The 27,970-nt window shown below is 40.0% G+C and overlaps 3 protein-coding genes across 5 annotated transcripts; 2 read left to right on the top strand and 1 right to left on the bottom strand.

Moving 5' to 3' along the window:
* The first annotated feature begins 8,025 nt into the window (after positions 1-8,025).
* On the top strand, positions 8,026-12,507 carry inpp5kb (inositol polyphosphate-5-phosphatase Kb). 3 transcript variants are annotated; one of them, XM_085363784.1, is made up of 14 exons: positions 8,026-8,246; positions 8,614-8,718; positions 8,904-9,012; positions 9,387-9,503; positions 9,816-9,991; positions 10,086-10,197; positions 10,270-10,379; positions 10,472-10,498; positions 10,682-10,789; positions 11,412-11,625; positions 11,708-11,845; positions 11,947-12,030; positions 12,118-12,222; positions 12,439-12,507. In XM_085363784.1, the coding sequence occupies exons 1-14, from the start codon at positions 8,026-8,028 to the stop codon at positions 12,505-12,507; spliced, it is 1,695 nt and encodes a 564-aa protein (XP_085219910.1). The 3 variants fall into 3 exon arrangements, with proteins under 3 accessions (XP_085219910.1, XP_085219911.1, XP_085219912.1); XM_085363785.1 differs by lacking the exon at positions 10,682-10,789; XM_085363786.1 differs by lacking the exons at positions 10,472-10,498; positions 10,682-10,789.
* A 3,473-nt stretch (positions 12,508-15,980) lies between these two features.
* nle1 (notchless homolog 1 (Drosophila)) lies at positions 15,981-21,872 on the top strand. The gene is made up of 13 exons (XM_085363783.1): positions 15,981-16,134; positions 16,679-16,833; positions 16,986-17,206; positions 17,382-17,461; positions 17,551-17,627; positions 17,714-17,811; positions 18,618-18,810; positions 19,560-19,695; positions 20,040-20,086; positions 20,171-20,373; positions 20,512-20,671; positions 20,755-20,825; positions 20,945-21,872. Exons 1-13 carry the CDS (start codon positions 15,981-15,983, stop codon positions 20,955-20,957), a joined length of 1,608 nt encoding a protein of 535 aa, XP_085219909.1. The 3' UTR covers positions 20,958-21,872.
* Positions 21,873-23,234: 1,362 nt separating this feature from the next.
* On the bottom strand, positions 23,235-27,561 carry slc25a1a (solute carrier family 25 member 1a). The gene is made up of 10 exons (XM_085363782.1): positions 27,283-27,561; positions 26,783-26,890; positions 26,607-26,706; positions 25,765-25,903; positions 25,600-25,684; positions 25,397-25,501; positions 25,156-25,271; positions 25,002-25,075; positions 24,779-24,902; positions 23,235-23,446 (listed from the first exon to the last, which is right to left on the bottom strand). The coding sequence occupies exons 1-9, from the start codon at positions 27,512-27,514 to the stop codon at positions 24,788-24,790; spliced, it is 1,074 nt and encodes a 357-aa protein (XP_085219908.1). The 5' UTR covers positions 27,515-27,561; the 3' UTR covers positions 23,235-23,446; positions 24,779-24,787.
* Between the last annotated feature and the right edge of the window lie 409 nt (positions 27,562-27,970).

The following is a 27,970-nucleotide window of genomic DNA, read 5'->3' as shown; positions in this document are numbered from 1 at the left end:
TTCAGACTTGTGACTTTACTCGGACTTTTACACCAGTGACTTGAGACTTGACTCTGACTTGCCTGACATTACTTGAGACTTGACTTGTGACTTGAGGATAAAGACTTGAGACTTACTTGAGACTTGCAAAACAATGACTTGGTCCCACCTCTGCAAATCAAGGAAATTAATTGTTTTTTAGGCAATTAAAAAAAGCAGACAATGTAAGTGATGACTGTCTTTCTGTCTTCTCTTTTAGATCAGAATATCCAGACACCAGCGGATTCACATCCTCCTTTTGTCTCAACTGACGCAACATCCGACCGGCCGGTCCAAAGCCCACCTCTTGCAGTCCAATTTGGTTTCAGGGACCTGGACCCAGTAAACTTCCAGTTTTCAGCTGATGTTCTCCGTCCTTCCCTCCTCTCACACTCATCTGTACTTTTGGTTTCTTTTTTTGATCTAGTGTCCCCATGTTAATTGCTCTGAGGCCTCCAGTAGCAAAATTATAGATCTTGTCAGTCAGTCCTCTCTTTCTGTCTAAATTGTTCTAAACTACAGAGAATAGTGTCATTTATCTCTGCAATTTAGGATTTATTTCTATTTAGGATATCCCAGTAGTGTATATATAAAGTATATCGGAGAGTTGAATAATTGTACTGAAGTACATATATATGTGTATATACATATATATATATATATATATATATATTAAAAAAAAACAAGATTTTTAAAATGATTCAGTACATTTTCTGAGTGGATGTTTATTTTTTTCCAGATCAAGCCAAGCTGTATGCTCAGTGCTGTGTTGCTTGTTTGATCCTTTAATTTCTTCTTTTTTTGTCATTGTATCTCCTTTTCTCCATTTGTGTCATGCAGTGTTTCCCTTTCTTATTGAAATCGATTTGCAAATCTACAAATCCCAGCTGCAAGGTTGGGATTGTGCTAAGAGTTTTGTGTTATCTCTGCTATAAATCTGACCTAACAGATACGATTTTTGCCTCCGTAAAGATGTTGACAAGTTCATTAGCTTTTCTGCTGCTTTGTGAATGTGTGTTTGCATATATATATATATATGTGTGTGTGTGTGTGTGTGTGTGTGGTTGTGGCAGGGCTTAGTGGTGTGTGTCTTTGTAACATTGCTAGGTCACCAAGTTTTTCAGCTGTATTTTTCATGCCTCTTTCAGCAGATCCTCCCCAGTTTCATTTGGCTGTTCGGGGTGCTCGAAATTGCCGTAATTGAAGATTGTGTCTGAATAAGTATAGAGTAATGCATATAAATAGAAATACAGAGAGAGCAAAAGCTGAGAGGGGTGCTGGTAAAATGTGTCACCCTGCAAAATAAAAAATATAGAGCAGACAACTGGAACAGTCATAAACAAGTGTAGGCCTGTGTCTTTTTTTATTCTTCTGTTGGTGACCTGTGCTGTCATTCTGCATCAGGTCTTGCCTTGTCATCCGTTGTGTCATCTTCAGTGGATAAATGGTGTTATCCAGCAATAGCAATAACTATCATGACACACTGGTCTCTCCTTGGTCATTGCAGTTTTAGTAAACTGGAGCGCCTCAACTCAAGAGGGCTCAAGTTGCTTACTCATCATTAAATTCCATGTTTATTGTCTTTGCATGGGTTGATTTCTCTTGTGGGATCTAAAGGTTGCTATTTAAATTTGTGTTTTGTTTTGGAGGGGATTTTTCTGGGTGTATGCATGAGTGTGAATGTGTCATGCAGGGTAGTGAGTGTCTTTGTAGAAAGTTGATCCTAGTTACAAACAAGGAACAAATTAAGCTACAGCGGGCACTATTTTGTTTTTCTTCTTGCTGGTGTTTGTTTGGCCTCCTTTGCCTTCCTTCCGTCCTGTCATCTACTTCACATCCTGCACATGTTTTAACAGTATGGAAAGCTTAAAGAGAAAGCAACAGGTAACGAGACAAGAAAATGATTATGGACATTTTGCACTAACAAGCTAATATTAGTTCATGTAAAATAATTTAGAAACTTTAAAATAATAGATAAATAAAGCCTATTTTTTGTAGTTTATGCACAATCATTACTAAAGTACAATAATGCATACTTACTGAATTTTGTAGTATAAATATCAATTTCACTATTGGGTTTTTCATTTGCAATTACTAAATAAACATGGTATCGATCAAGTACTGTCATCAGTCAAAATGACGTCTGTCCCAAGCATTGCAAGAATTATTTCTTCCATTGACTCTTTAATTAGGATAAGTTATTTGCAGAAATTCTTAAAAATGCAAAAGTTTTCTGGAAGACTTCCAGAAGTTACTCTCATGTTAAGCTACATTAATCTAAAGGACTATTACGCTGAATCTGGTTAGATTCAGGTTTTCAGTTTACAGGGAAACGTGGAGCTGAATTGGCTCAGCCCTAACCCTAATTAACAAGAAAGGTAAATGATTGACAGACATTTGAGCATTGTCTTTGAGCCTAATCTAATGTGCACACACATTACTGATGAATTATTAAAAGGGACTGTTCTGAGGATCATTATCAACCTTGTGAACTATAAATTTTAAAAGGATAATGTTTGATCTTTTTATGTTTGCATATGCCAGATTACTTGAATAAGGCCATCGTGGCAAACATTTTTCTGTTGCCTCCTCTTTGACTCCAAAACACTGGCCCTGGATATTCAATCCCTGCACCTCTGTGTCCATCAAGTGTCTCACTCAGTGTCTGTGATGGGGCTACCAACTGATTCATGGAGGTTTGTGGATGTACTGTATGTACTGACTTTGTAAATAGTAAATAAATTATTGTAGATGAACACATATATATAGATCAGACTGTCCTGCCAAAGCCTACAGCACACCTCTTAACACTTGATCCTCTTAATTAATCGCTATCTACTCAGCATTACACACCCCACGCTGGCCACAGGATCAGAAAATGTTGAGTTCTAGTTGCTGAATTTAGTAGTGGTAAGACATTTTGAGGAATATTGTCAACTGTAGTCATAAAAAGGCATTCTTACATATTGTTATAGATGTTTAGGCTGCTCAAGTGAAGCAGCACTTCACATTTGGAGGAAAAAATAAGAAAAGAGCCTGTTTACTATTTCCTGTCTTTCATTATTCCCTCACAGGTACCACATCTCATTGGCAGGACAGTGTATAAATATATATTTTTGTTCTGAATGTTGTACCTCTGTTGTCAGTCTCTGAACTACACTGACTTCTCTCTGCAAAGGAACGGCAGCTTGGGTCACTTCATTGATCCACATAATTAGCTGATGGCGTCGGCCCTTCGTGACGCCGGGGCACGAGTTAGACTTTGCCCTCCTGTGGTTAGCAGTGGGGGAATCGAGGGGAAATTATTCTACATTTCGGAGCAGCTTCAACTGGGTGCTGGAGTGTTGGAGCTTAAAGCTACACATGAGAAAGGACAAAAATATGTGGTTGTTTGAGAACAGATACTGATGTTTTTAAAAGTCTGAACCTACAAACTTGTGAGAGAACGTGGTTTAACAGAGACAATCTCATAGTTATCTGTTGTTAGATTCCTCGATTTATAATCAGAGTATGAAACCAAATGATTCCATAATAATCCCAAACTGTTTTTAAATCGTTAAATCTCTCTTTCTCTCTCTTACTTTCTCTCTCTCTCTCACTCCTGTTAACTCGTCTCCTGTTTTTCTTTCTTTTATTGTGAATTTGTGCCTTTTTGTCATTTTATCTTCTAATAACACTACTGTACATTGGAGACATAAAGAACTAAATAAAAAGAAACAAAGCAACTGTACATAAGTTTGATGTGAATGCTTTTTTTAAAATTATTTTAATGGATGTCATCGGTGTGAGATTATTTAAACATGGAAGACAATGTATGTTTCCTAAATGCAAGGGAAAAGTGACAGACAGACAGACAGTCAAAAAACGGTTCAAATATAAGCTAAAAAATGAACATTGACTTGCCTTGGCAAAATAAATCAAAACAGTTGTTGAAATCATCAAATGTTAATTAAAGCTACAAAGTATGACTTTTGAATATTATTCTTTGGTGCCCCTGGTGGACCTATAAAACACACAGACAGCAGACACCACACACATACAGACACAAACACTGTAGGCAGGGTAGAATTAATCAGGCTTTTTGTGGCAAAGATTACTTTAAATCCTGATTATGAGGCAGAGGATGGGCTGGGGCTGAGAGCTGCTACATATTTTGTTAGATGGTGATGAAACTACACAGTGTATGGATGTTTGAGAGGGAATATTTGACTTTACTAATGAACCACTGAGGATATTTTAGCTTATCAGTAAAAAGAAAACTGAGCTTACTAGTTGAAATATGAATGAAAAATTTATTTTGGTTCTTGAATCTAAAGATCAGAAAGTATTAATCAAGTTTTATGTTGTGATTTTGTTTGTTTTAATCTTTGTGTCTGTTCTGTTGATAACCTTTCTTCTTTCTTCCTATAGATGGCTTATTTATATCATGCACAACCATCCTGCAAGACCACAAAAATAACAGAATGAATCCCCGTAATTAAAGCATTACGCAGTCAATAAAATCCTTATAAAGTAGCATTTTAATGTGTAATGCAGAGCACCTTTCACATTCCATACTGTTAAGAAAATGAAGGATTGTTTCATACAAAGCAGGCTTTAGTGAAGCAAATGCCATGTCAATAAACAGACATGTCTATTCATAAACACTTTCTCACTGGGTTGTTAACCAACCTGGGATAATAGCTTGATCCGATGTTACGCTTAAGTCCAGCGTGGGCTGTGTGTGGGAATTTGCACCCAGGAGGGGAGCAGCTGAGAACAAAGTGAGGAAACCAAAAACAGTATCAAACAGTCAAACCAGCCTCACCACAGGAAAACAGATTCCCTTTGGACATCTCTGTCATCTGTGCACACAGCGTCTACTGCTTTTCCGGATACCACAAGACAGACACACAGACAAAGGTAATGGTTTAGTTAGACAGAGGGATGCTTTTGTTCTCATAAGGCAAAACGATCTCAGTAACTTGTTTGCGTGGGGTTTTTTGTTTTTTGGGTTTTTGTTACAGCACACTAGCAGTTGGCAAGTATGAATACGGCACAACAATCTGTTTCTCTTGCAATCACTGGTCAATTTAAAATACCAAAGTTAGGACTTCGTTACTTTTTCAAGGAGGGGCTTATAATAAGGGTAAAGAAAACAGAAGTTAGTAACATTGTTATAAAGAACAAAAAACTTGTCAGTGAAAAACAACTAACTTAATTGATGCATAATTAAAATTAAATAATATCGATAACAAAAGTTGACACTAGAATAGAAGACTAAATTAAATAATTTCTGCCTTTTAAATTGTATTTTTTTCTTCTTTGATAAAAATTTGCATATTGTCATAGCCTCGATTATTATATTGTGACAAGTTGTTATTGTGGTTAATATCTACACTGATATACGATGAAATTGACCTCACTAGCTAATTTGGCTAATGTTCTAAACAGTTAGCTAGGTAAGAAATTACATATTTTGCTGTGGATCTAAATTAAGAGCACAACAACAATAAAAGAGATAAAATGTAAAGACACTGGACTTACATATGTTATGTGGGTAGTCATATTGCCAGTTTAACAGTAGACTAATATCTATATCTATATGAACTACCATCAACTACTTTGCTAAAAGAGTGTTAGCCATAACAAATATGTTAGCGTGCAGCTTGTTGTGCACATTGTTGCCCCCAGGTGGCCAAATGAAATTCAGTTGAATTTAATTTTAATGTGTCCAATCACAGCCATCAGCAAGGGTTGGTGGTGAGGAAGAAACCCAGAAAAACAAATAATCTAAGCTATCATAACAAAGCCACAGTTATTAGACAATTTTGACACAAACAGGACAAGGTGTTGCTGTTACAGTCTAGTCACAAGTCCAGGACATTGTTGTTGTTTTCTTTACTTACTTTAAAACTAGTTCAAAGGCCAGAGCAGCCAACGGCAACAAATATGCATTGCACCCACTATTTATAATTAGCTTTAAAAAGTCAAATAATTTCTACAGCATTTTTGATAAAGTTTTATTTAAAATATGTCCAAAAATGACTCTCAAGTCTTCCTGTGTTTACATGTGATCTTCAGGGCACTGTCACTTTAACACGGCCGAGGCTAACCATGATTAGACGTGATTAAAAAGCAATTTGAGAAATGACTCCGGGGCATCCCTGTCAGGTTTGGCTTTGTCTGTTTAGTTATTTTTGCCCGGCTCTGGTCTATGCTCCCAGCAAACTGAATGTAGTAAGGATAAAGCGTATGGCATTTCTATTTGCTTACATTTTTCCCAAGCCTGTGTGTATGTGTGCCTACAGGGGAGAAAATGAACACCGGCAGGGGTGGAACAGACAAGTGCAGGTAAGACCAGCACAATTCTGTCTTTGTCTCCTAATGTAAATGAAAGGATACAAAGTAGGTAGGAACAAAGTCAGAGATGGAAATAAATGTGAGGGAAAGCACAGATCACATGTAGAGATAGTAAAACAAAAGAAAGTAACCCTCCCAGCTTGCATTTCATAATCAGTTTCATAATCTTTATAAGTAACTTGTGGCTGCTGGATCTGAGTATTAATAGATCTGCGAGAAAACTTAAATAGTATTCTATTAATCATTTCTGACCAGTGGGCCCCTTGATTATCTACTTAACACCTCTGCTTGCTAAAGAATTTGCCCTAAGTCTTTGCATGTGACACTGTTACATGAACTGAAAGGGAGGATTGGGACACCAAGGATTATAAATACTTTTCTTTATTCCTGTCCCCATTTCTTCGTATTTTCCACAGGCATCCAAATATTTTATTATTTTTGCTTTACAGCCATTAATAAACCATTCAGCTACATACACTTATTCAGTAACACACAACAATCAGCATGTTATTTTTTAGAATTTAATAGCAAATTGAGTTTCACTTTTAGCTTCAGAAAAGTAAAAACTTGTTTGTCTAGTTCAGGATCATTTTAAGTCCTGTGTAAGGAAATATCCAGTGGTTTCTAATTGAGTCGTTTTGCAAAGAAAAGTGTTTTAGTGGCTAATTAGATGTTAAAATTTTAGGAATTAAATAATTATCTCACTTTTTAAATCTTTAATCCATTTAAGTATTAGGCAAAAAGCGCCGCAGCTGCAGATTGCTTAATGATTGCTTAATTTGCTCCACATCTATTAGGTGTGCTGTAACACTTGATAATCAGAATGATTTGCGTTTTTGTCATAAAACTGTGTGTCAGTCTAAAGCTGCTTGTAACTCCTCTCCGACCTCTATCCAGTTTACAAAGATAACCTTTTGTCTATATAATAAGAGCCCAGATTTACGCCAGAAGAAGCCAAAGCTGATATTTTCTCTCGTCACCAGTGCATGGGTGTAATTGTGGGTCACATGCATTGTTCTATGTGCTCCGCTGATGAAGAATAGCGGTGATAAACCTCTTAGAAAAGCTGAAGGTTTGCCCAGGTCTTGCAATACTGATGGAGGATCAGCCTCCTCTTACACTTTATTTGGCTGCACACACTCACAGCAAAACACACGCACAAGTTCACATGCCTGTCTCCTGCCTGCGATTATACTCCAAATCTGACTCACTCTTGCCTGCTTTCCCGAGTCAACCCTACTGCTTTGTCAGTCGCTGCTCCATCGGAGCCAGATCACACAAGACTCTGCCAGAGAAAGGACTCCACCAGCAACCTTCACCCTCGGCGTTTCAGTTGTTCAACTTGGCTATTTTGGAGGACTTTAAAGAAGAACTGCCTGAAGCACATGCAGAGAGAGATTTGAGTAACTAGGAATCAGTTCATATTACTCTCAGTCGAGTGGACAAAGGGACCGGTGCCCTCTCGCATCAGATGGCTACAACTATCCCAACCACAGAAGTCTGAGGAGAAGTCAAGCCAAAGGTCTGTCTTCCGTAGGATTTTCCCTCTTTCTTTATGTTTATTTTAAGTAGTTACTTTCAATACTGCTGTGCACTGAAGAACCTCCTGAACTTTACTACGTCACATATACTGGGAAGACCCTTTTTTAAGGCATAACTTCAAAGATGGAACTTTTAACAGACAGTCCACGTGTGCGCTCGGACAGCACGAGCAGCTCGGCATCTCAGGGCTCAAAGTCGAAGACGATTCTTCGCCAGCGTTTGTCCCAGCTGCTGACCTGCATCGAGGACATGAGCTCTGACGACGAAGCCAGTGAAGAGGTGTCACGCACGCTGGAAGAAGCATTTCAGCTCTGTGGACGCTTCATTCCCACAGATGCATTCAGGTTGACTTTAACACTTTGGGCTTTTAAAAAGCTTGTAAAAGAAAAATCACTTCAAACTTTGATTTATCATGAAGAAACAGGCATACCATAGCAACTAATATAGTTCATATCAAAAAGTGCAGAAATGATCAATAGGCTCTTAAAGTGGTATTTGTGAAAATAATATCTGTGGTTCTTAGTGGGTTCCACTTAACTTGTAAGATTACAAAAGTGTGTATTTTGGAAAAGTAAATGTTATCAAGGTTTGTTTTTTTTTTGTATTTTTATGGTATAAGTGTTGCTCTTTTTGAGGACACAAACTGTTGAGCATGCACAGTGTATAGCTTTGTAGCGTTGTAAATAATATTTGGGAGTTTTTTCTCACAAGGATCCACATTGTGACCTGGAATGTGGCCACAGCAGAGCCTTCTGAAGATGCCACCTCTTTGCTCCAACTAGATGCCCAGCCGCCTCCAGATCTCTATGTGATTGGGTAAGAAATAACATTTTTGACAGTTGAGTTTCAAATGTTGCTAATAATCTATTTTTATATATATATATATATATATATATATATATATATATATATATATATATATATTCATAATGAATCACAGGAGTGGAATCAAAGACATTAGGCTGTCATTACTTGTCTCTTTTTATTTTTCTGTGTGTTAGCCTTCAGGAGGTAAACGCCACCCCAGTGAGGTTCATCACAGATCTGATATCAGAAGACTCCTGGAGCCATGTCTTCACGAACTCACTGGCACCCAGAGGCTTTGTCAAGGTCGGAGAAGACAAAAGAAGGAAAAGGAGAAATATTTGTCTTCATGTGTCTCTTTAGTCTCCTGTATTTTTCTTTCATCCATAAAAGAGACATAAAATATATTATTACATACATTTTTATGCTGTTGCAGTTAAACTGTTTGAGATTCAAAGAGGAAAAGAAAAAGAAAAGAAACGCTGCATAATCTACAACATTTAATAATTTTATGATTCTTTTTCTTAACTCTTATCGTATCTCCCTATGTTTTTATTTCTTTTAATTATCCTAATTGTACAGCACCTTGGTCAACAGTTGTTGTTTTAAATGTGCTATATAAATAATTTGGACTTTGACTTTGACTTTAATACAATCTTACTGTCTCCATCTGTGTCTAGGTCATGTCAGTGAGGATGCAGGGTTTGCTGTTGCTGCTGTTTGCCAAACAGATTCATCTTCCCTACATCAGAAACATCCAGACCACCTACACTCGGACCGGCGTGTTTGGCTACTGGGTAGGAAATTAGAATGGGAGCTCTGGTTATCCCTGAACCTTGTAGACAACCACACTGTGTGCACACCAGGAATCCCATTGGCATCAGATGCTGTAGGGTTTAAACGCACCATGAAAGGTCCATTGTGTTTGTTTAGTGAAATGTGCAGCAGCTTTGACAGAAAGAAATCACAAACAAAGAACACTGAAAGCAGTCAGAACACTGGGATAGAAAACTTGTGTCTAATCCATAATCCAAGTTAAAAGAGATACTTTTTTTATAATTAGTCTTCTTCACAGACTGTATTTGTTCTCCTGTGTGTGTCTGTGTTAGGGTAACAAAGGAGGAGTGTCTGTGCGCTTTTCCTTCTATGGACACATGATTTGCTTCCTCAACTGCCACCTAGCTGCTCACATGAACAACGCTTTGCAGCGCGTTGACGAGTTTGAGTACATACTGGAGACGCAAGACTTTGACATCTATGACACCCCACAAATCCGGGACCACAAGTCAGGATTCCTTCACAGAGGCACACAAATACTATGCATATACGCAACATGGGCTGCTGTGCAAGTAAAATGTGGCTCTGCGGCTTTTTCACAGGGTGGTGTTCTGGTTTGGTGATCTGAACTTCCGCATCGCAGATCACGGTTTGCACTTTCTCCGCTCATCCATCAACAGCGGCCGGCTAAATTTGCTGTGGGGCAAAGACCAGGTATTGTACTAGTGTGAGGACACACACACACATAATAACACACGCTTGCTCATTATTTTCATTTTCCTGCAGCTCATCATGATGAAGAAGAAGGAAGCTTTCCTGCAGGAATTTGAGGAGGGACCGTTAAATTTTAAACCCACCTACAAGTTTGACCGTAACGCCGACACCTATGACACCAGGTAACATGCTAAAAAATCTGTATTATACACACATGATCGGCAAATTTTGTAAGCCTTATTTGTGTCTTCGTTTCCATTTTAATTTTGCACAGCACTCCAAAGACATGGTTGGGTTTAAAGTAAGAATTATTTTGTGTTTTGCATCCCCCACATTCCTTTATCAGCTTTTGCCACCACATCTTTAGTTGTAGCAAAACGCTAAATGGAAGCTCAAAGCAGCCATGGCATCTATAAACCTGATTTATAGATGAACAAGGTAGCAGCTCTTTCTCCGACTCATATCCATTCTTGACACAAACAAGGCCCCTGCAGCTCTGTGGCACCACCCTCTTCTTGCTCCTCACGTCTCTCACCTGGGTGCTCCTCTCTGAATGGTTGGGGACCTGGTTCTGGATGCTAGATCTGCCTAGGTGGGTGTCTCGGTCCTGTGTATAGGATAGGCACCTTGAGGGTTACTTAGATATAACCCACATTCACAAAGTGTATGGAGACACTGGCATAAGCAACAGGATTCAAATGGGTTTTGTAAGCATAATATGACTGATAAATGGCAGACATGTTCTGCATATTCATTAGACCAGAACTCCCTTCTGCACCCAGCACCCCACTGTTTGCACTCCTTCCTCTTTTTGTTCCGGTGTAATCCACATTTTGCTTTTCACAGCAAATTAGTGTGTGCATAAGCTGTAATACCCTGTTAATGGTACTATCTGCTACTTAGCATGTAACCTACATCATTTCTCATACGCATGCTACACTATAGGTATAGCCTTGTACTGCATGTGTATGTGTTTGGTTTGCATTCTTTAACAGCACTTGTTTTTTCATAAGAATTAGTATGTAGATTTGTATGGATAGACAAATGTAAATGTGTTAAAGGGTAAGCAATAGAGAAAAAATTTTTTTTTAGATAGAAGTTGTAAAATCAACAGCCATGTTCATTATGCTCGGCGTGGCGCACCCATAATTTCGATGTAGATATACAATGACAATAAAGAACTATTTTATTCTGTTCTTCTATTCTATTCTCAGTGGAAAGAAGAGGAAGCCGGCATGGACAGACCGGATCCTCTGGCGCATCAAACCCAAGCCCCTGCCATCAGAGGAAGATGATGAGAAGGCATCAACTTCCACAGATGAAGAACAGGATGAGTATCCAGTCCTGGTCACCCAGGATAAATACACCAGTGACATGAGCTATGGAGTCAGTGACCACAAGCCTGTCATTGCAACCTTCAGCCTGGAGGTGAGAGCAGATGCACTGCATAGACCTCTGCTTTTTCAAATGTTCTTTAAAAATATTTTCTTTTCTCTTATCTTTCCCGCAGCTGAGAAAAGTCTTTGACACACCACTGGTGCGAGTGTCTCCTGTGGGCATATGGAGCGCAGGCCAGGATGCACTTTTGACCTACTCTGTCCTGGAGGACTTTATGTCTTCTACGTGGGACTGGATTGGCCTGTACAAGGTACTAGGACTCATGTAAAAACAACAAAAATCAATAAATAAATCATTTAAACCTTATATATTATAATTGTGTGGATTTGGACTGACTGTCTTACGCTTCAGGTGGGATTTAAGACTGCGTCTGACTATGAAACCTTTGTGTGGGTTCGAGAAAATGAACTGCCAGAGATAAATGAAGTCATACAGGTAAAGTAGAAGTGCAGCGTTTATGTCATATTAACAGATTCTTTATGAATGCATTATTCATTAACATGCACATATGTGTTGTTGCAGATTTCTGTGGATAAAGGTCAGATTCCTCTGTTAGGTGGACAGTACGTTTTGGGGTACTACAGCACAAACATGCAAAGCATCACTGGCCTCAGTGATAGCTTCCAGGTAACTGCTTCACTATCATATCTGTAGTTTTATAGTTAGATATTTTTTTTAAACTCTTAAACATACAATTTAATGCATCCACGAAAGACTATTTAAATGTAGAATTTTGTTAATACAGGTGTACCTACATAAGAGATTACTGAGTGCATGCTGTGTTTGGAGAAGGAAGCAAGCATGGCAGTGTGCTTTATTTTGCTCTCTCTTTGGTTCTTACAGATCCTGGAGTCTAAGCGTGCTGTCATGGAAGGCCTGGTTCCCGAGGATATCAATGGAGTCAACAAATAACAACAGATTCTCTGCAGTGCCACGTCTTATTCCTCTCCGCTGCAAAGTCACACAGATCTAAATCAGGCTATAAAATTGCCCCAAGGTTAACTCCTTAATCTACTGGATGAGCAGACTCTGTCATTCATGTTGGCCCCCACAATTTGTCATCATGTTAACTCCAGTTTGTTATTTCCTACTTTGCCTTTAAGGTTCAGGCTCACTCTTGCTGAAACAAGATCTCTAATAAAAAAAAAAAACTTTAATGAGTAGCCTCAGTCTATCCACAGACCCTGTTAGAGCAGATATACGGAGAACACATGTCAAACTGCACAGCAGCTTGAAAACAGAAACTGCATTTGAGTTTTGTTTCAAAGTTTTTTGTTTTGGCAGCTCATAGTAGCCAGTGCAGATTAATACAAAAGGTGGAAAACATCATTGTGTAGAAGAGTGTGCTCTTTTGTTTTATATGTGCTGTCTCAGTGAAGAAACATGCACCCTGCAACTGAAATTTCTTGCAATGGGTTGTCTGCAGAAACTGTTGAATATGAGAATCTTAGAGAGGAACATGACTAGGGATGGGTATCGTTTAGGTTTTATCCGATACCGGTGCCAAACCGGTACTTTTGAAACGGTGCCGGTGCTTAAACGGTGCTCAAACCGGTGCTTAAAGAATGGAGAACACAAAATTGGTCCAAAAACCTCCCATGTTCAGCTGTTTTTTTGTAAAAAGATAACAATGTTAGTCTTTTCTGCAGCTATAGGGGATTTATGGTATCACTCTTGGCTGGAAGCAGTGCTTAAACAATGGAAAAAACACAAACTTTGTCTAAAAACCTCTCATGTTTAACTGTTTTCCACTTTTTCTTTGGTCATTTTAGCCTTTTTGTCCAGGGTGAAGGGAGTATCTGCCATCAAACAAGGAGACAGCCGCATGTAGCTATGATGATGTTTGCTAGTTCACCTTACATGCATTAATGTAATAACGTGGTTAACCTACTCAACGTAAATTACACACAAACAACATTAAGCTACTCACGCAGAGAAGAACGGCTGCTGCTGCTGCATCATCATCCATCATCATTTCTGCTACACTGGCAGGGCTAGGGGCCAGGACTCTATTCTTCGGGTTTTTGGGGGATGTTGCTAACTCCGGGTCCGATAACTAGCAACCCACCCGCAGTAGATGTGCACGGTGTGAGGTCTCTCAGCAAGCTATCAAATACAGTGCATTTCTCACCTTTTAAAAAAAAAACGCTATGCGTCGCCAGGTGTTTCATCGGATTTGAGGTGTTACCTTCTTTGACAGTATCACAGTATCAGCTTAAAGCACTTGTTGCAGGCTGTTGAGTTTGCATATAAAGCACCGAAATGTGCGCTGCTTTTCGGTCTGGTTACTACCGTTTATGTCAGAACCGGTACCCATCCCTAAACATGACACAGAAAAATATCATCCTGGGAAAATGTATGTGTCATCGCAGTGGATTATCTTTAAAATGTAAATGCAGGTTGTCTGTTTTCCTCTTGATGAAAATATGTTATATCTCCCACACTGCATACATGAATCGTATCAGCACACTAAAAATATACTGCAAGACAAACTAAATATTTTTTGTGAATTTGTTTATTTAAAAAGATCCAGTATGTTTTCAGGATATGGATGTGTGACTAATCAGTGAAAAAAGATGGGCAGTGGGTCACTTTAATTATCAGTGATTAAAGGCCTGGAGGCTTGTAATCTGAGAGTGATCGCATTATTTTGCACTAACTCATATGCAAAGTCAAATTTGCTTTAACCAACAAAGCAATAGTAATAAGCACAACACTGATTATGGTGATATTGTCCCGAGTGTACTCCAAAGAAAACATGGAACTGTCTACTCTCTGCATTGATAGATAACATATAGAACTGTAGGATACCCATTTATGCCATCTGAGTGTTATTAAAGATTTTATATATACATCATAGGTAGTAAAATTGGATAAGCTCTGCTAAGTTTCTCTTAGTATCTAATAAGCCAATCACAAGGCAGCAACTCAGTGCATTTAGGCATGTGGAATTAATCAAGATAGCCTTTTGAATTTCAAACTGATCATCAGAATGGAGAGGAAAGGTGATTTAAGTGACTTCGAATGTGGCATGATTGTTGGTGCAAGACTTGCTGATAGTCTGTCCAAAAATATTTATCTAGTGCAATTTTCCCACAAAACCTTCTCTAGGGTTTACAGAAAATGGTCCAGACAAGAGAAAATATCCAGTGAGCAGCAATTGTTTGTGTGAAAATGTCTTGTTGATGGCAGATGTCAGAGGAGAATGACCAGAAACTAGTAATTAAAAAAAAACAAACAACAAACCCTAGTTAAAACCAATGTATACATAATAGCATCTCTGAACACACGTCAAATCTTGAAACAGACAGGCTACAGCAGCAGAAGACCACACTGGAAAACTAAAGCTGCAGTTTGCACAGCCTGACCAAAATTGGAAAGTCAGACTGGTTTCTTGAACTTGATGATGAGTTCAGTGTACTCAAAAGGCCTCCACAGCCACCAGATCTCAATCCAGCAGCACAACTTTGGATACAGAAGAGTCACATCATAAATATATTATTATTAGTATTAATAATAATAATAATAATAATAATAATAATAATAATAATAATAATAATAATAATGTGCCTCACCAGCTGAATTATACTGATACACTTTTCCAACTATAAGTTACACTAATTCACATAGTTTGGTACTGAAAAACTGAAACACCCATATCTCTCTTAAGTTATTACAGTGGAAGCTCAGTTTAACTACTAGGATCACCTTGCTTTAGTGATTCTGCAATTTGACTGCCATGGTAAACCAGCATTTCTTGGGAGGCCAGTGAGTGGACAGTCTTTGGATAGTCTTATTCAGGTCAGAATTTGGGAGGTACCCATCTTGCCTTGCAAAACTGAAAAGAGGTCATTCATCAAACTGTGCAGCTAGTTTTAAAAGCATGAGCCTACTCGAAAAGTGTACAACAAATGGAAATCTGTTGAGGACATCCTGCACTTACAGTCAGCTCCCTTAGTGTGTGGTGAGTTCATTGATCCACTTCTGCACCTGGAGATAATGTCTCTCCTGTTTGTCTCCTGCTTTGCATTTGCAGTTTAACACGCAGATGCTTTTCTACTGTCTCAAATCCTGGCTACATTTCTCCGAGTCTACACTACGTGTATAGTTGTAATTATGCATAAGGTGTGAGGGTGCAAGCATATTTTTTCATGTATTTATTTATTTATTTATTTATTTAAACTGAATAAATATGGATATTTTTCTATCCATTTTTTATATATCTAAATAAATATGGAATAAAATATGGAATAAAAAGTTTGAGAACATTTGAGTAAATGCCCCCCTGTGAAAATTAGTTTCCTGTCCAGTTCATAAAATAGGACATTTAAGAAAGCTCGATCTTACAGAGACGTTATGAAAGTAAAGATGACTGGACTCCGTCTATGGAGAAGGAAGTAGCACGGCTACTTCCCATAATTCATTGCGTGAACCCGTTAACTGACGTGATCTTCGACGACTTCTTTACATATCTTTCATTTAAAGGCTCTGTGGTGGTACACACGTGGGAATCTTTATCTCGCCGCTACCGCTCTAAAGGTAAGGCTTTAGCACAGTTATTTTACAGTGTAATGTCGTATAAACCCGGACGCAGTTGTCCAAACAAGTTACAGTTATCGTACTGGCCTGGGCTCGGCTATGAAAGGATATAGATTGTTAAACTGTTGGCTAACGGCAAGCTAGCTCGGTTAGCTTGACAGACTGTAGTCAGCTAGCAAAACAGTAAACCAAAGCAAATATTCAGGTAGGACAATTCAGTTGAAGTTTTCGTAATAACTTTTTTAAATGGCTCTGCAACATGCTCCCTGTTGCTTCGTTTGTTTAAATTAGCTTGAATGAACTGATGTTAGACATTGTCTCGTTGACTTTAGCTAGCTGAAAAACTGAGGAGTGCTTTGTAATTAAACTACGTTTAGGGCGATGCACAGCGATATCAGTGTATGTTAGTAATGCAGCACCACTAAGACTTCCACATTTTGAAACATTGTTTGCGCGTTGTCTATCTGCATTTGGTATTTCTTCTGAAATGTTATTGTATTTTTGTAGAAATGTTAAACATTTTTAAAATATGGTCTCTTAACAGGTGGACCTGAAGCAGACATGTCGAGTGAGGACGTGGAGCGGCTTTTGATACAGTTTCAGGACGAGAATGGGGAGATTCTGGGTTCACCTTTCGATGTGCCTTTAGACATTACCCAAGACAAACTACAGCTCGTCTGCAATGCATTGCTTCAGAAGGTAATTATACAGCATAAGTATACAGTGTTTTGTGTAAATGTATAGCCCAGATTGAAATAATCAAATATGATGGTCATGATATCAATTTTGAATTGAATATCTAGTAAACATGCTTTTTCTTTTCTTTTTTTTCCTGCTGTCATCCACTCTAGGAGGAGCCAGTCCCGCTGGCATTCTTTGTGCAAGGGGAGATGGAGGTGGTGTCCAGCCTGGGGACATGCGTTAAGGCTCTTGGGGTTGAAACCGAACAAGTTCTGCCTGTGGTGTACCAGCCTCAAGCTCTGTTCAGGGTTCGGGCTGTGACACGCTGCACCAGCACACTGCAGGGACACACTGAGGCCGTCATCTCAGTCGCTTTCAGCCCCACTGGCAAGTGGGTACCTTTGACACAAAGTGAACAGATGTCAGCTTTTCTCTGCCAGTTTGTCATAATCTCTTGTACCTTTTGGGTTGGAGTTGTGTAACAGTATATGAAAATGGAATTATGTTGTGACATCACACCTCTAATTAGATTTAAACATTGATCCATTTGTCTGTTTTTATTTCAGATATCTGGCCAGTGGTTCAGGTGACACCACGGTGCGCTTCTGGGACTTGACAACTGAGACGCCCCACCACACATCCAGGGGTATAAAATAACATCTACAAGGCAGCATGATCTGATAATCATTGAACTTCAAGTGACTGATTGCTTTAATACACCATTGTTCATTTTAGGACACACACACTGGGTATTGAGCATCGCCTGGTCACCTGATGGAAAGAAGCTGGCTTCAGGATGCAAGAACAGTCAGGTGTGCTTCAAAAACAAACACATGTGATCCATAATTAGGTTTCAAAGATGCATTCATTAAACCTTTCTATTTTTCTCTTTCTCTAGATATGTCTGTGGGATCCAGTGACTGGTGCGCAGATAGGGAGGACTTTGACAGGACACACCAAATGGATCACTTGGCTCTGCTGGGAACCTCTTCATCTGTGAGCACTCGATCTATTTTTCACTTCCCTGAATTTCTCTGTTATTTGACTGCAGACCTCTCATTCAGACCCATTTTATATACGAAACTTTAAAAAATGTACAGTACTTTTACTCCTTTCTAAAAATTGAGTTTTTTAGGGAAAAAATAGTCTTTTGCGCTTCACATGGATCTGCATGCAGATAAATCCTGTGATTTGTGAACTACAGCTGGACTACAAATAAAAGCAAAACGACTTGAGCTACCAAAAATCTCTTCCCTTGCCTGATAATCTGTATGAATGTGTTTATAGAGATGGCAGTTAGTTGCATAGCAATTACAGAAACACTCCACTGAAATATTGCACTGTGAAATGAAACTGTAACACATGAATTCTGTTTCATAAGAAGCCAAACTTAATTTAAAAGCATTTTGTAATTTACAGTTATACAAATGATATTGTAGATCAGACTTGGACTCTTAAGTTATTCAGGAAGAGGCACATCCTTTGAGTCAGGCAGCCAATATATGTTCAGATATATCTAAACTACTTATTCAACAGCAGGATGGAGAGAGTGTCTGTTTTTTAGGCTGTTGGAAAAACAATACTGTGTTGGAAATGTGCTGTAATTGTCAGAGTAGTTTTGGCAAACAAATAAACACAAGGTTTCAGAAATGCCTTAAAGTTACAGACACAAGAAGTTAGTTTCCCTTAAATGTGAAGTCACTACATTGCAACTGTGCAGGTATTGATTATAATTTGATTATCATGTTGGACTAACTTAAACTTTGTGGTCTTATAGTTGTCTTTATTCTTATCCCTTTCAGTAATCCAGAGTGTCGGTACTTGGCCAGCAGCTCTAAGGACGGCTCAATACGTATCTGGGACACAGTGTTGGGACGATGTGAGAAGATCCTGACTGGGCACACTCAATCAGTGACATGCGTGAAATGGGGAGGAGATGGACTTCTGTACACTTCGTCCCAGGACAGGACTGTCAAAGTGTGGAGAGCAAAAGATGTAAGTTTGTGTGTGAAATATATGGTTTTAAAGGGTTATAAGAGTGATATGGTATGGGTTGTTTTTTTTTTTTCATTAATATGTTAAACAATATTGGTGTGTATTCTTGTGCATGAAACATGAGTAATCCAGTTCACTGTTTTTATTTAGTTATTGTTTTTCTTTTGTTTGTTTTTTGTTCCTTGTGCATAAAGAATGTAGGCTAATAATGCTAATATAGACAAATGTTATGGCATCAGAAAGGCATTTTCACCCAGAGAGCTGCTGCTGCCAGCTGTGTGGGGAAAATCCCAGCAGATCTGCAGTTTCTGAAATACTTATATCAGCTCATTTGGCGCCAACGACCACCTTCAAACTCACCTTTCTTCCCCTTTATGATGTTTGTTTTTAACTTCAGCAGGTCGTTCTGGCCATGACTTCACATCTAAATGCCTAAACCCATTGAGCTTCTGCTGTGAAGTTGATGAGATATTTGTGGTAACATGCAGTTGAGCATGTGTACCTAACAAAATGGCTGGTTATTAAATTTCAAGTATATACATACTGTTAACATAAAAAAATTGTTGCTCTTAGAGAGCCCTTGTGCAGGTTAGTTGAAAGGTTTTATGATTAGACTTATTAACAGCATGTTCATGTGTGGCTGAGACACTAAAATCTTAATGGCCACAGAGAGGATGAGGATAAGAGCAAAGAGAAATCCGTGAAGTGTTTGGATGAAACGTGTGTTTAGTTTAATCTCTTTGATGCAGGGTGTCCAATGCAGGACTCTGCAGGGCCACGCCCACTGGGTCAACACCCTGGCTCTCAGCACTGACCATGTCCTGCGTACAGGAGCTTTTGAACCCGCAAATGCCACTGTCAACCCTCAGGATCTCACTGGATCATGTAAGACCCAAAACACTTGCATGTTCTTTAACATTCTGATTTTTAGTAACTGATCATTGCCATGTATGGTGAGTTTTTGTTTGTTTTTGTTTTGTTTTGGGGGTTTTTTAGCATTTACTTTTTAATAGGTTTGACTCCAGAAAACAAAGTGTCACATATGCACCACACGGTCTGACATTTTACCATTTAGACAGGTTTTTTTAGTAGCAAAAAATGTGTGATATTAGAGTGTTTTGGCAGCACAGATACAGCTAGCATGGCTGCTGTGTGTTCGGTCACCTTTCTGGTCTCACAAAGTTAAAGGGGGTTGTTTTCATATAACAAGTTTTTCTTCTTCTCTCCAGTGGAAGAGCTGAAGGAGAAAGCCTTAGAGAGATATAATAAAGTCAGGGTAGGTACCCTTTGTTGAGATTTGTAAAAAGTCACATGTCCTTCCTCCCTGTTTTAGCGCCCTGACCTTTATCTTCTGCTGCAGGGCTCAGCTCCAGAGCGCTTGGTTTCCGGCTCAGATGATTTCACTTTGTTCTTGTGGAATCCTGCACAAGACAAAAAGCCTTTGGCCAGGATGACGGGCCACAGCGCTCTGGTCAATGAAGTGCTCTTCTCCCCAGACACCAGGCTTCTTGCTTCTGCCTCCTTTGATAAGTCTGTTAAAATCTGGGACGGACGCACTGGAAAGTAAGAGAATCACCATCACAAGGAATAATAAATTAATTTGCAAGTAATACAACTTTTGTCCAGGCGATGGTGCTGTACAGCCAAAGATGTACATCTTAGAGATTATGACTCTACCTGGTTGTGTCCTTTTGCCCACAGGTACTTAATGTCCCTGCGTGGCCATGTGGCATCAGTGTATCAAATAGCATGGTCAGCAGACAGCAGGCTGCTGGTCAGCGGCAGCAGCGACAGCACGCTTAAAGTGTGGGATATTAAGAGTGGGAAGCTCAACATGGACCTGCCAGGTCATGCTGATGAGGTGGGGGAAGGAAATTTGATATAAATACTTCCTTCTAAATGCTGATTACTGTTCCTGAATTACCTTAAGTCTTATCCGTGCAGGTTTACGCTGTGGACTGGAGTCCTGATGGGCAGAGAGTGGCCAGTGGCGGAAAAGACAAGTGTCTCAGAATGTGAGTATGATTCCAGTCAACCTGTCCATCCATCCATCCATCCATCTGTTTATCAGAGTTTCAGCATTTCCGCACACCTAAAACATCTACCTTGCGTTTTTTTTTCTTTCTTTCTTTAGATGGAGAAGATAACCACAGTTCTCTTCTATTTCTGGACTTTGACAAAGGATTGTCACATCATTTCCTTCCAAACAGCTGACAGCTGGAACAAGGGCAGCTAGACTTTATCTAATTACCCATTTGACTTCATAAGTATCTGTCACTAGTGGGAGTGTCAGAGAATGCAAATGCAGTCACAATACAAATGCCCATGTGGGAATATTAACAGTGCAAGAGCTTAAAAGCAATCAGATGAACCAGAATGTAAAATCATCTGCCTCTTAAATTTATTGCAAGTAGATTGTAAGGTGTAGTATACCTTCTCCTATTATCGTCTCATCTTGGTATACAATTCAATTTTAGATCAGGCGCTCTGACATGGCTTCAGAAACGTACTCGGTTGCCATGCACATGTGGTTAAAAGCCAAACAAGGTTGTGCATCTATTGAAACCGATCCTGACACATGTTTATGGTTTCCTATTTTGGAGCAAGGAACTGCATATTTTCAGGACCATGTTTGCTACTTTGTCACCTTAGGCCTCACTAGATAAACTGTGAGTATCGGGTGGGGGCAGTGAAGCCTTCCTCTGTGATGTAAATGCAGATGGTGCTCGCCGTGCTCCTTCAGCCTTTAATCTCCTGTCAGCAAAGCTGCAATCTGCTGATTTTTCTGCCTCTGTGGTGAAGCCAAGTGTCACCAACTCTGTTTGAGTCACAGCCTGCACTGGAAATGCCAGGTTGACCATTTTTGTTACAGGAATGTAAGTATAAATCAGCATGTTTATATTAGTTTCCTGATCACACTCAAGAATCAGCTTAAAGTGTTCATCCACTTTAAGTGATCGTTTATTATAAAAGCACTGGTGGAAACCAGCATGTGAAATATATTCATTATTTACCTAAATGGGAAGTGTATTGAGCTCTGTTAGGTATGAACTCCACCGCCAATCATCGGATTTGTTTATAAAAGCAAGATTTCCAGAAATATGTAATGGCAGTTCTTACTGTATAAATAAATATTTTTAACTAATCAGTGAAAGCAGCAGTTTTGTGCCTTCAACAGAACCTTGTCAGGTTTTAAAGCCACTTCAAACTGTCCTCTGATGTAATTAGGCTGTTGGTTGTTTGCTGGAACTTGAACTTATTCAAACTACTGTGCAGTGACTCACTGTTTACATTATGACTGTTGATAAAAATATAAACAGTTGGATATTGTTGGGATTCAGCAGTGAAGGATGTTAACCTGGTTAACAAGCATTTTGCTGCTTGGATTCTTTCACCTGAACTTTAACACGTGCCAGCTCCACATCTGAAAACCATTTTTGTGTGGCACATTGAAGTATTGGACGACAATGATGACCGGACAGAAGCAGTGATTCTTTTTGGCATTTAAGAAATGTTTATTCTCAAGTGAGGCCAAATTTAAGGAAGGTGTTTTTTGTTGGTCCTGAAATCTGTGAATAAATGTTTGAGGATGAGTTCAAAAGGAAACTAAAGCCAACTGAATCAGCAGCAGGTTTTCCAGAATTTTCTTGGCAATCACTGAGCAGAGGTTTATACTGAGCTGGTGGATAACATCCTGAAAGCTTATCAGCTAATGAGTGCCAGTTTACTGAAGGGGCACTTTTTACATTCTCCACTTTTTCCACCAAATCTCTGTGATCAGCACGGGGAAAGATTTCATCAAGATATAACAGTGATGGAAGCTGATATCAGGGAAATTTTTAATCCTGAGCATGATTGGTAACTGCTGTTGGTTCTTGCAAAGTGAGATTGATGTGCAGTACAAACGGAAAAGCAAGTGCCTCAAACATGTTTTAGCACTCTGACCTCATATTATTTTGAGCTAAATCAGCAGAAATCTGCTTAAACACGACTCTGGTATCATCTTGTGGTTTGTTTTCAAAACAAATGGATCAAAGCATCTTTAGTGGGAAATTGAAACCCAGATATTGTGCTATTTTGAACTGTCGAAACATAAATTGGACAAGCTTTCTGTAATTATTTAAAATAAGTAGACGAAGATCTGGTCTGAAGTTCCCAGTAGCAAACGTTTCTTTTTTTTTTTTTTTTGGTAGACCAGAGTAATCAAACTCACTCACTCATAATAATCACAAGTTTATTAGTAATATCTGGTTATATGCATCATACATGAGCATTGATGGTTTTCAACAAAAACACCAAACCTTTAATGTGCCCAGCAGGGATCAACAGTGACTGCCAAATCTCAAATGCTGTTTCCCCTACGTATGAAAAGCAGTAAACCTTAAACACAAAGTCCAAACAGTTTTTTAAAAAAAAAAGTGCATTAATAAGTGAAAACGGTGGTAGAGACCTAAACAAACAATATTTTGCTGCTCATGGTTTAAAGATTTTCTGCTATTGAGGACGTTATGCTAGAGATCCTGCTGAAGCAGTTTGGCAAAGAGGACAAAGGCTTCTGTGGTGCCACCAGGTCAATCAAATCTGAGCCTCCCCCATTGATTGAGCTTCTGACATGGTACTGTGGAAGTTTCAGGCGCTGTAGATGTGATATGGAGGGAAAAAAAATATGTTTACTACATGTTGCAGATTAAAATTATAAATTGTGCCAATATTTTGAAAACTTGTAGTACTGAAGTAAATTAGAGGAGCTAATTAGCAATTTTAGCAATCTTTAGCTTTTGAGATGCTTGACCTTCAGTTAAAGAATCTTAAAATTGCTTAATGTCCAATTAGTCCTTTTGATGAGTGAATCCATAAGCAGAACAGCTGAAGATTGAAGATTATTAAAGTAATATGGCTTATTTTCAGCTTGGCACAACCTTTCTTCCCCCCATGCTTCACGCCTGCATTTGCTTAAATGGTTCAGACTGAGGGTCAGAATAAAGCAATACGGATCAAATATTCCCAAATGAAGCCTTCATGTGCTGCTGTAGAGAATTCAAAGCTTTAAGAATCTTACCAGATTAGCAACCAAAAGCTCACCAAATCCCCGTGTAAAGACTGCGCTACATGCAGATTTGCTTCCTACATCACTAGATTAATCATCACTTCTGACAGGTTGAGACCCTGAAATGATCCGCTGGAGAGGCACAGGCTCCAGACCAGTTTGTGTAGCCTTGAGCAGCCTGCGAGCCACTGTCAGTGTGTTAGACTGATGCCACAGTAACATACATGCAGCAATACTTTGTACACAGCAGCGGCTGTAAAATGTTCATCTCAGAGTTCATCATAGAGACACAGAAAAGATATCCTGTGAATGTTACAGTGCGATGATGCCACAAGCACAGCAGGGTAAGCAACGGCAACGCTATGATGTGTTGAAACACTGCACAGATGTGTTAAAGCATCGCCCTCTCTGTCGTTCTCTGCTCAGTATAGTAAGTACTCAGTGAGTCAAAAGACACATTAATGGTTTCGTTACAAAGTGTTCACTCTACAACATGTAAGGTCACAACAGTCATCAAAAGCTAAAACAGTGGTCATGTGTTTTCTTCCCTTTTGTTCCCCTTCTAAATTTGGACCTTTGAGTCAAAACGTTTCCATTTGTTATATCATGTTTGTGATGATGAGATTTACAAAACCGAGCTTACAAGTTAGGTCAGGTGCACCGAACACGTCCTCCCCTCGTCTCACCCTTCAAAATCAAATCATCTCCTGTTAGTCTGACATTGAACTATTTGGTGCAACTAACGTCTCTGCTTTTCCTTTTCACTTTGTTTAGAGTCTTTTAATTTATTTAGAATGTGTAACAGTGTGGAGACTGGCCGAGACGACATGTCATCTGCTCGTGGCCATCAAATTGATCAAGAACGAGATTAGAGGTGTTCAGTTGTGCATAGCATGAGGCACTGGTCTGTGCTCCCCCCACCTCTCCCGACTACTGGGTCTTCCACACGTTGTTAAGCAGTTTGACCACCTCCTCATAGATGACGAAGACTATGGCCACATCCAAGCACACGCGGCCAAGCCTGGGAACTGTCCCTTTATAAAACCTGCAGGAGGACGACAACAAGGCGAGATGAGGTTAGATGTAAGATTTTAAAAAAACAAACACGAAGACAAGCTAGAAAAGGAGGATATCAGTTACTGACGCTTGCGGTCCTTCTTGTTTCAAGATCTGGAAGGCACAGTCCATTGTGTTTTTGTAGCGGTGAGCCTCCAAACCCTACAAACCAGTAAAACAATGGTTTCCAAAAAGATAACCAGACGACAGCAAGAAATTCATTAGAACTTATGCTTCCCTACCTGCATCCTGGTCTTAACGACATCCAGAGGTGTATTTCCAAAAACGCTAGCCGCTCCCGCTGTTGCTCCAAACATGGCTGTGACGATTGGGTGCATTTCTTTCCTGGAATCATCCCCTTAGAGGTCAAATCCAAACATGCATTAATGTCCAACCCATGGGGAGGGAAGCCCATCAGTCAACTGTGACTGCTCTAACAGGCAGTACGCTTGCATGATATTGGAGCAAAGCACACTTTCTCACCTTTGTACCAATTGCGAAGTGCGTTCATGACATAAAATCGGATGGCCTGATTCGTTCCTTGCTTAAGCACGGTTGCCGTTAGGCCTTGATACGTCCCCCTCACGCCTGAACAGGTTAAAACAGTTTGACTCATTGTGAAACGCAAGCACACGTGCACATCTGTAGTTACAACCACTCGGCTGCTTTAGATTTCCCTCTCTTACCTTGCTCTCTGATAATTTCGCTGACTCCGTGAAAGAAGCCTCTGTAGCGAGGCCGGAGGGAGCACTGGTCGTGGATCAGCTTCACCTGCAAGATTTCATAAGACCAGTTTACTCACTGATGACACGACAGACCCGTGTAGTCACACACACGCTCCTCCAACGAACCTTGAGCGTCTCCATGGGGCAGACCACTATTATTGCCTCTGTTATTCCGGCGCCCAAACCACACAAGAGGCTCCGTGTGTTGTCTAGCCGCCCTGTCGCATCTCGCATTGGATTGCTGAGCATTTCAAACATGCCAAACCTGTAAGAAAGATTGGTTGCTTGACCGGGTCACCACCAGAGCAATACTGGCAAAAGTTATCAAAACAAATAAAGCGGCTGGTTTGAAATGCAATTTATCTATTCAGTTCAATTCCATTCCATTTATACAGTGCCAAATCACAACAACAGCTGCCTCAAGGCATTTATTATTGTAAGGTAAAGACCCTACAGTTACAGAGAAAAGCCCAACTATCAGGTGATCCCTGTGAGCAACCACTTTGGTGACAGTGGGAAGGAAAAACTTTCTTTTAACAGGAATAAACATCCGGCAGAACCAGGATTAGAGAGAGGCAGTCATCTGCTGCTACTGGTTGGGGGTGAGGGGGGAGACAGGACAAAAACGTTATCTAGAGTGAGTGTACACTGCTGCTTTTTCTTTATGGTCTCTTTTCATGTTTAAAAGCCCAGTTTGAAAAACATAGATGCTGGTTAGCTAAGTACTAAGAAATGCTGTGTCACTGATTTAACATCAGTCGGCTGCTTCATCAGTTTCAAGTTTGCAACCCAGCTCATCTGTGATTCTGCAAAACAAAAGGATGCAAGAGGCCCAAGTGCTTCCCTATCACAGCCACGCTTCTTTTATTCCTTTTGAATTGTTTCGAGTGTGTGCGTGTGTGTGTGTGTGGGGGGGTTCTCACATAATCTTTATATTAAACTACTCTATATGATACATGCATCTTCACCTGACTGCAGACTTGGGTATTGAGCCATACAGCAGGGAGCTGAGACCTCTATACAACCCCCTGAGCCCATGGTCTTGCACAGTCAGCTTCACGCAGTCACCTGTAAGTACACAGCATGCCCACGAGTGAGTAGACCAGCACAAGACCAACTTCACATGTATGTCCCAGTGACCTACCAATCCCTCTGTATCGCGGCGGGTTTACTCTTGCATCTAGCTGCAGCTGGGTCTTGACATACTCTGTAGGGAAGGTGATACAGATCTCGATTCCTCCTGCGATGCCACCTGAATGAGGAGACAAGGGGAGAGGGAGAATCGCTCACTGTGCACAACTCTTCTTGAATGTTCTTAGGGCAGCAAAGGGGGGAAAGAGACCTTGCCAGCATTTTCTACTTCCGCATGAAAGAAAAAAACAAAAAGATGAGATGGTTCTGCAGCACAATCCCTTCAGCATCCCTTACATCATTTTTAGATTACCTCAGAGGTGCATTAAAGACTAACACTAACGTGCAGCTACATCATGCAGTAGCATCACTGCAGCTTTGACCCAGTTCTGCATGGTCAGCCTTAATGGGCGACAGATTGAGATTAGTCTGCGCTGGTTGTGTGTGGCAAGCACTAAGCGGCTATGAGAGCAGGGGTGGGGATCTGCCGGCTGAATAGGTCGTAAAATCAACCTGCGAGGATGGCCTTTCCGGGATGTGTTATTTTCCTCCCTCCGATCGCGGCAGCCGCAAGGCTCCTCCTCGCCGCGTACGACCGCTGGTGTGCCGGCACAGCGCCCAGGCCCGCCGCCGAACGCTGGGATGGAGGCTGCCGATCCGGAGCCGAGCTCTGGCATCCTCTCCTCACACCGCAGCTCTCGCAAGGCCCCTCACACACCGAAAATGGCTTAAGCAGCGAGGACATTTTTCTTTCTCGATTTTACGACGGTCCCACTCAAACAATATCAGACAACAACAGCAGCAGCATGGGAAAGGCGTAGCAATGTGGCGGCAGGCAGAGCATCAATATTCAAACAGCGGTCAGGTGATTGGACATACCATCGGCTGATCCGCCGCGCTGCCTAATGTCATTATTTGGTCACGTGATCTACAGGGGGCGGAGGCTTTTGGCGACCAATCAGGTGAAGGATGATGTTTGCCTGATGTGCGGAGATAAATTTATATCATCCGACTATAAGCCTTTACTGAATAAATTATTGAATATAATATAAGAATCTGAAAGAGGGGTGAATTAACATTACTGTACAGATAAATACAGATATGGTGCTTGATGTTTCAAGTAACCAAATTAAAATACCCCAGCATTTAGATAAATGTTACATTAGCCCACATCCTTTTTTATGTACGAGCTCTATACGTA

Source organism: Diplotaxodon limnothrissa, linkage group LG10, assembly GCF_057381915.1.
Source record: "Diplotaxodon limnothrissa isolate DT_005_m linkage group LG10, D_limnothrissa_male_GT1.1, whole genome shotgun sequence".
NCBI classification, from domain to species: Eukaryota; Metazoa; Chordata; class Actinopteri; order Cichliformes; family Cichlidae; genus Diplotaxodon; species Diplotaxodon limnothrissa.
This window is presented reverse-complemented; position numbering and strand designations above follow the sequence as displayed.

Excerpts from the sequence above, each read along its gene's own strand:
- inpp5kb (XM_085363784.1), top strand. The coding sequence starts at position 8,026 with ATGGAACTTTTAACAGACAGTCCACGTGTGCGCTCGGACAGCACGAGC. Across the intron at positions 8,719-8,903 it reads CCAGATCTCTATGTGATTGG|CCTTCAGGAGGTAAACGCCA; the intron begins GTAAGAAATAAC and ends TCTGTGTGTTAG. Across the intron at positions 10,790-11,411 it reads TGGATGCTAGATCTGCCTAG|TGGAAAGAAGAGGAAGCCGG; the intron begins GTGGGTGTCTCG and ends TTCTATTCTCAG.
- nle1 (XM_085363783.1), top strand. The coding sequence starts at position 15,981 with ATGGAGAAGGAAGTAGCACGGCTACTTCCCATAATTCATTGCGTGAAC. Across the intron at positions 16,135-16,678 it reads TCGCCGCTACCGCTCTAAAG|GTGGACCTGAAGCAGACATG; the intron begins GTAAGGCTTTAG and ends GTCTCTTAACAG. Across the intron at positions 20,087-20,170 it reads AGAGATATAATAAAGTCAGG|GGCTCAGCTCCAGAGCGCTT; the intron begins GTAGGTACCCTT and ends CTTCTGCTGCAG.
- slc25a1a (XM_085363782.1), bottom strand. The coding sequence starts at position 27,514 with ATGTCCTCGCTGCTTAAGCCATTTTCGGTGTGTGAGGGGCCTTGCGAG. Across the intron at positions 25,904-26,606 it reads ATACCCAAGTCTGCAGTCAG|GTTTGGCATGTTTGAAATGC; the intron begins GTGAAGATGCAT and ends TCTTTCTTACAG. Across the intron at positions 25,272-25,396 it reads ACTTCGCAATTGGTACAAAG|GGGATGATTCCAGGAAAGAA; the intron begins GTGAGAAAGTGT and ends TTGACCTCTAAG.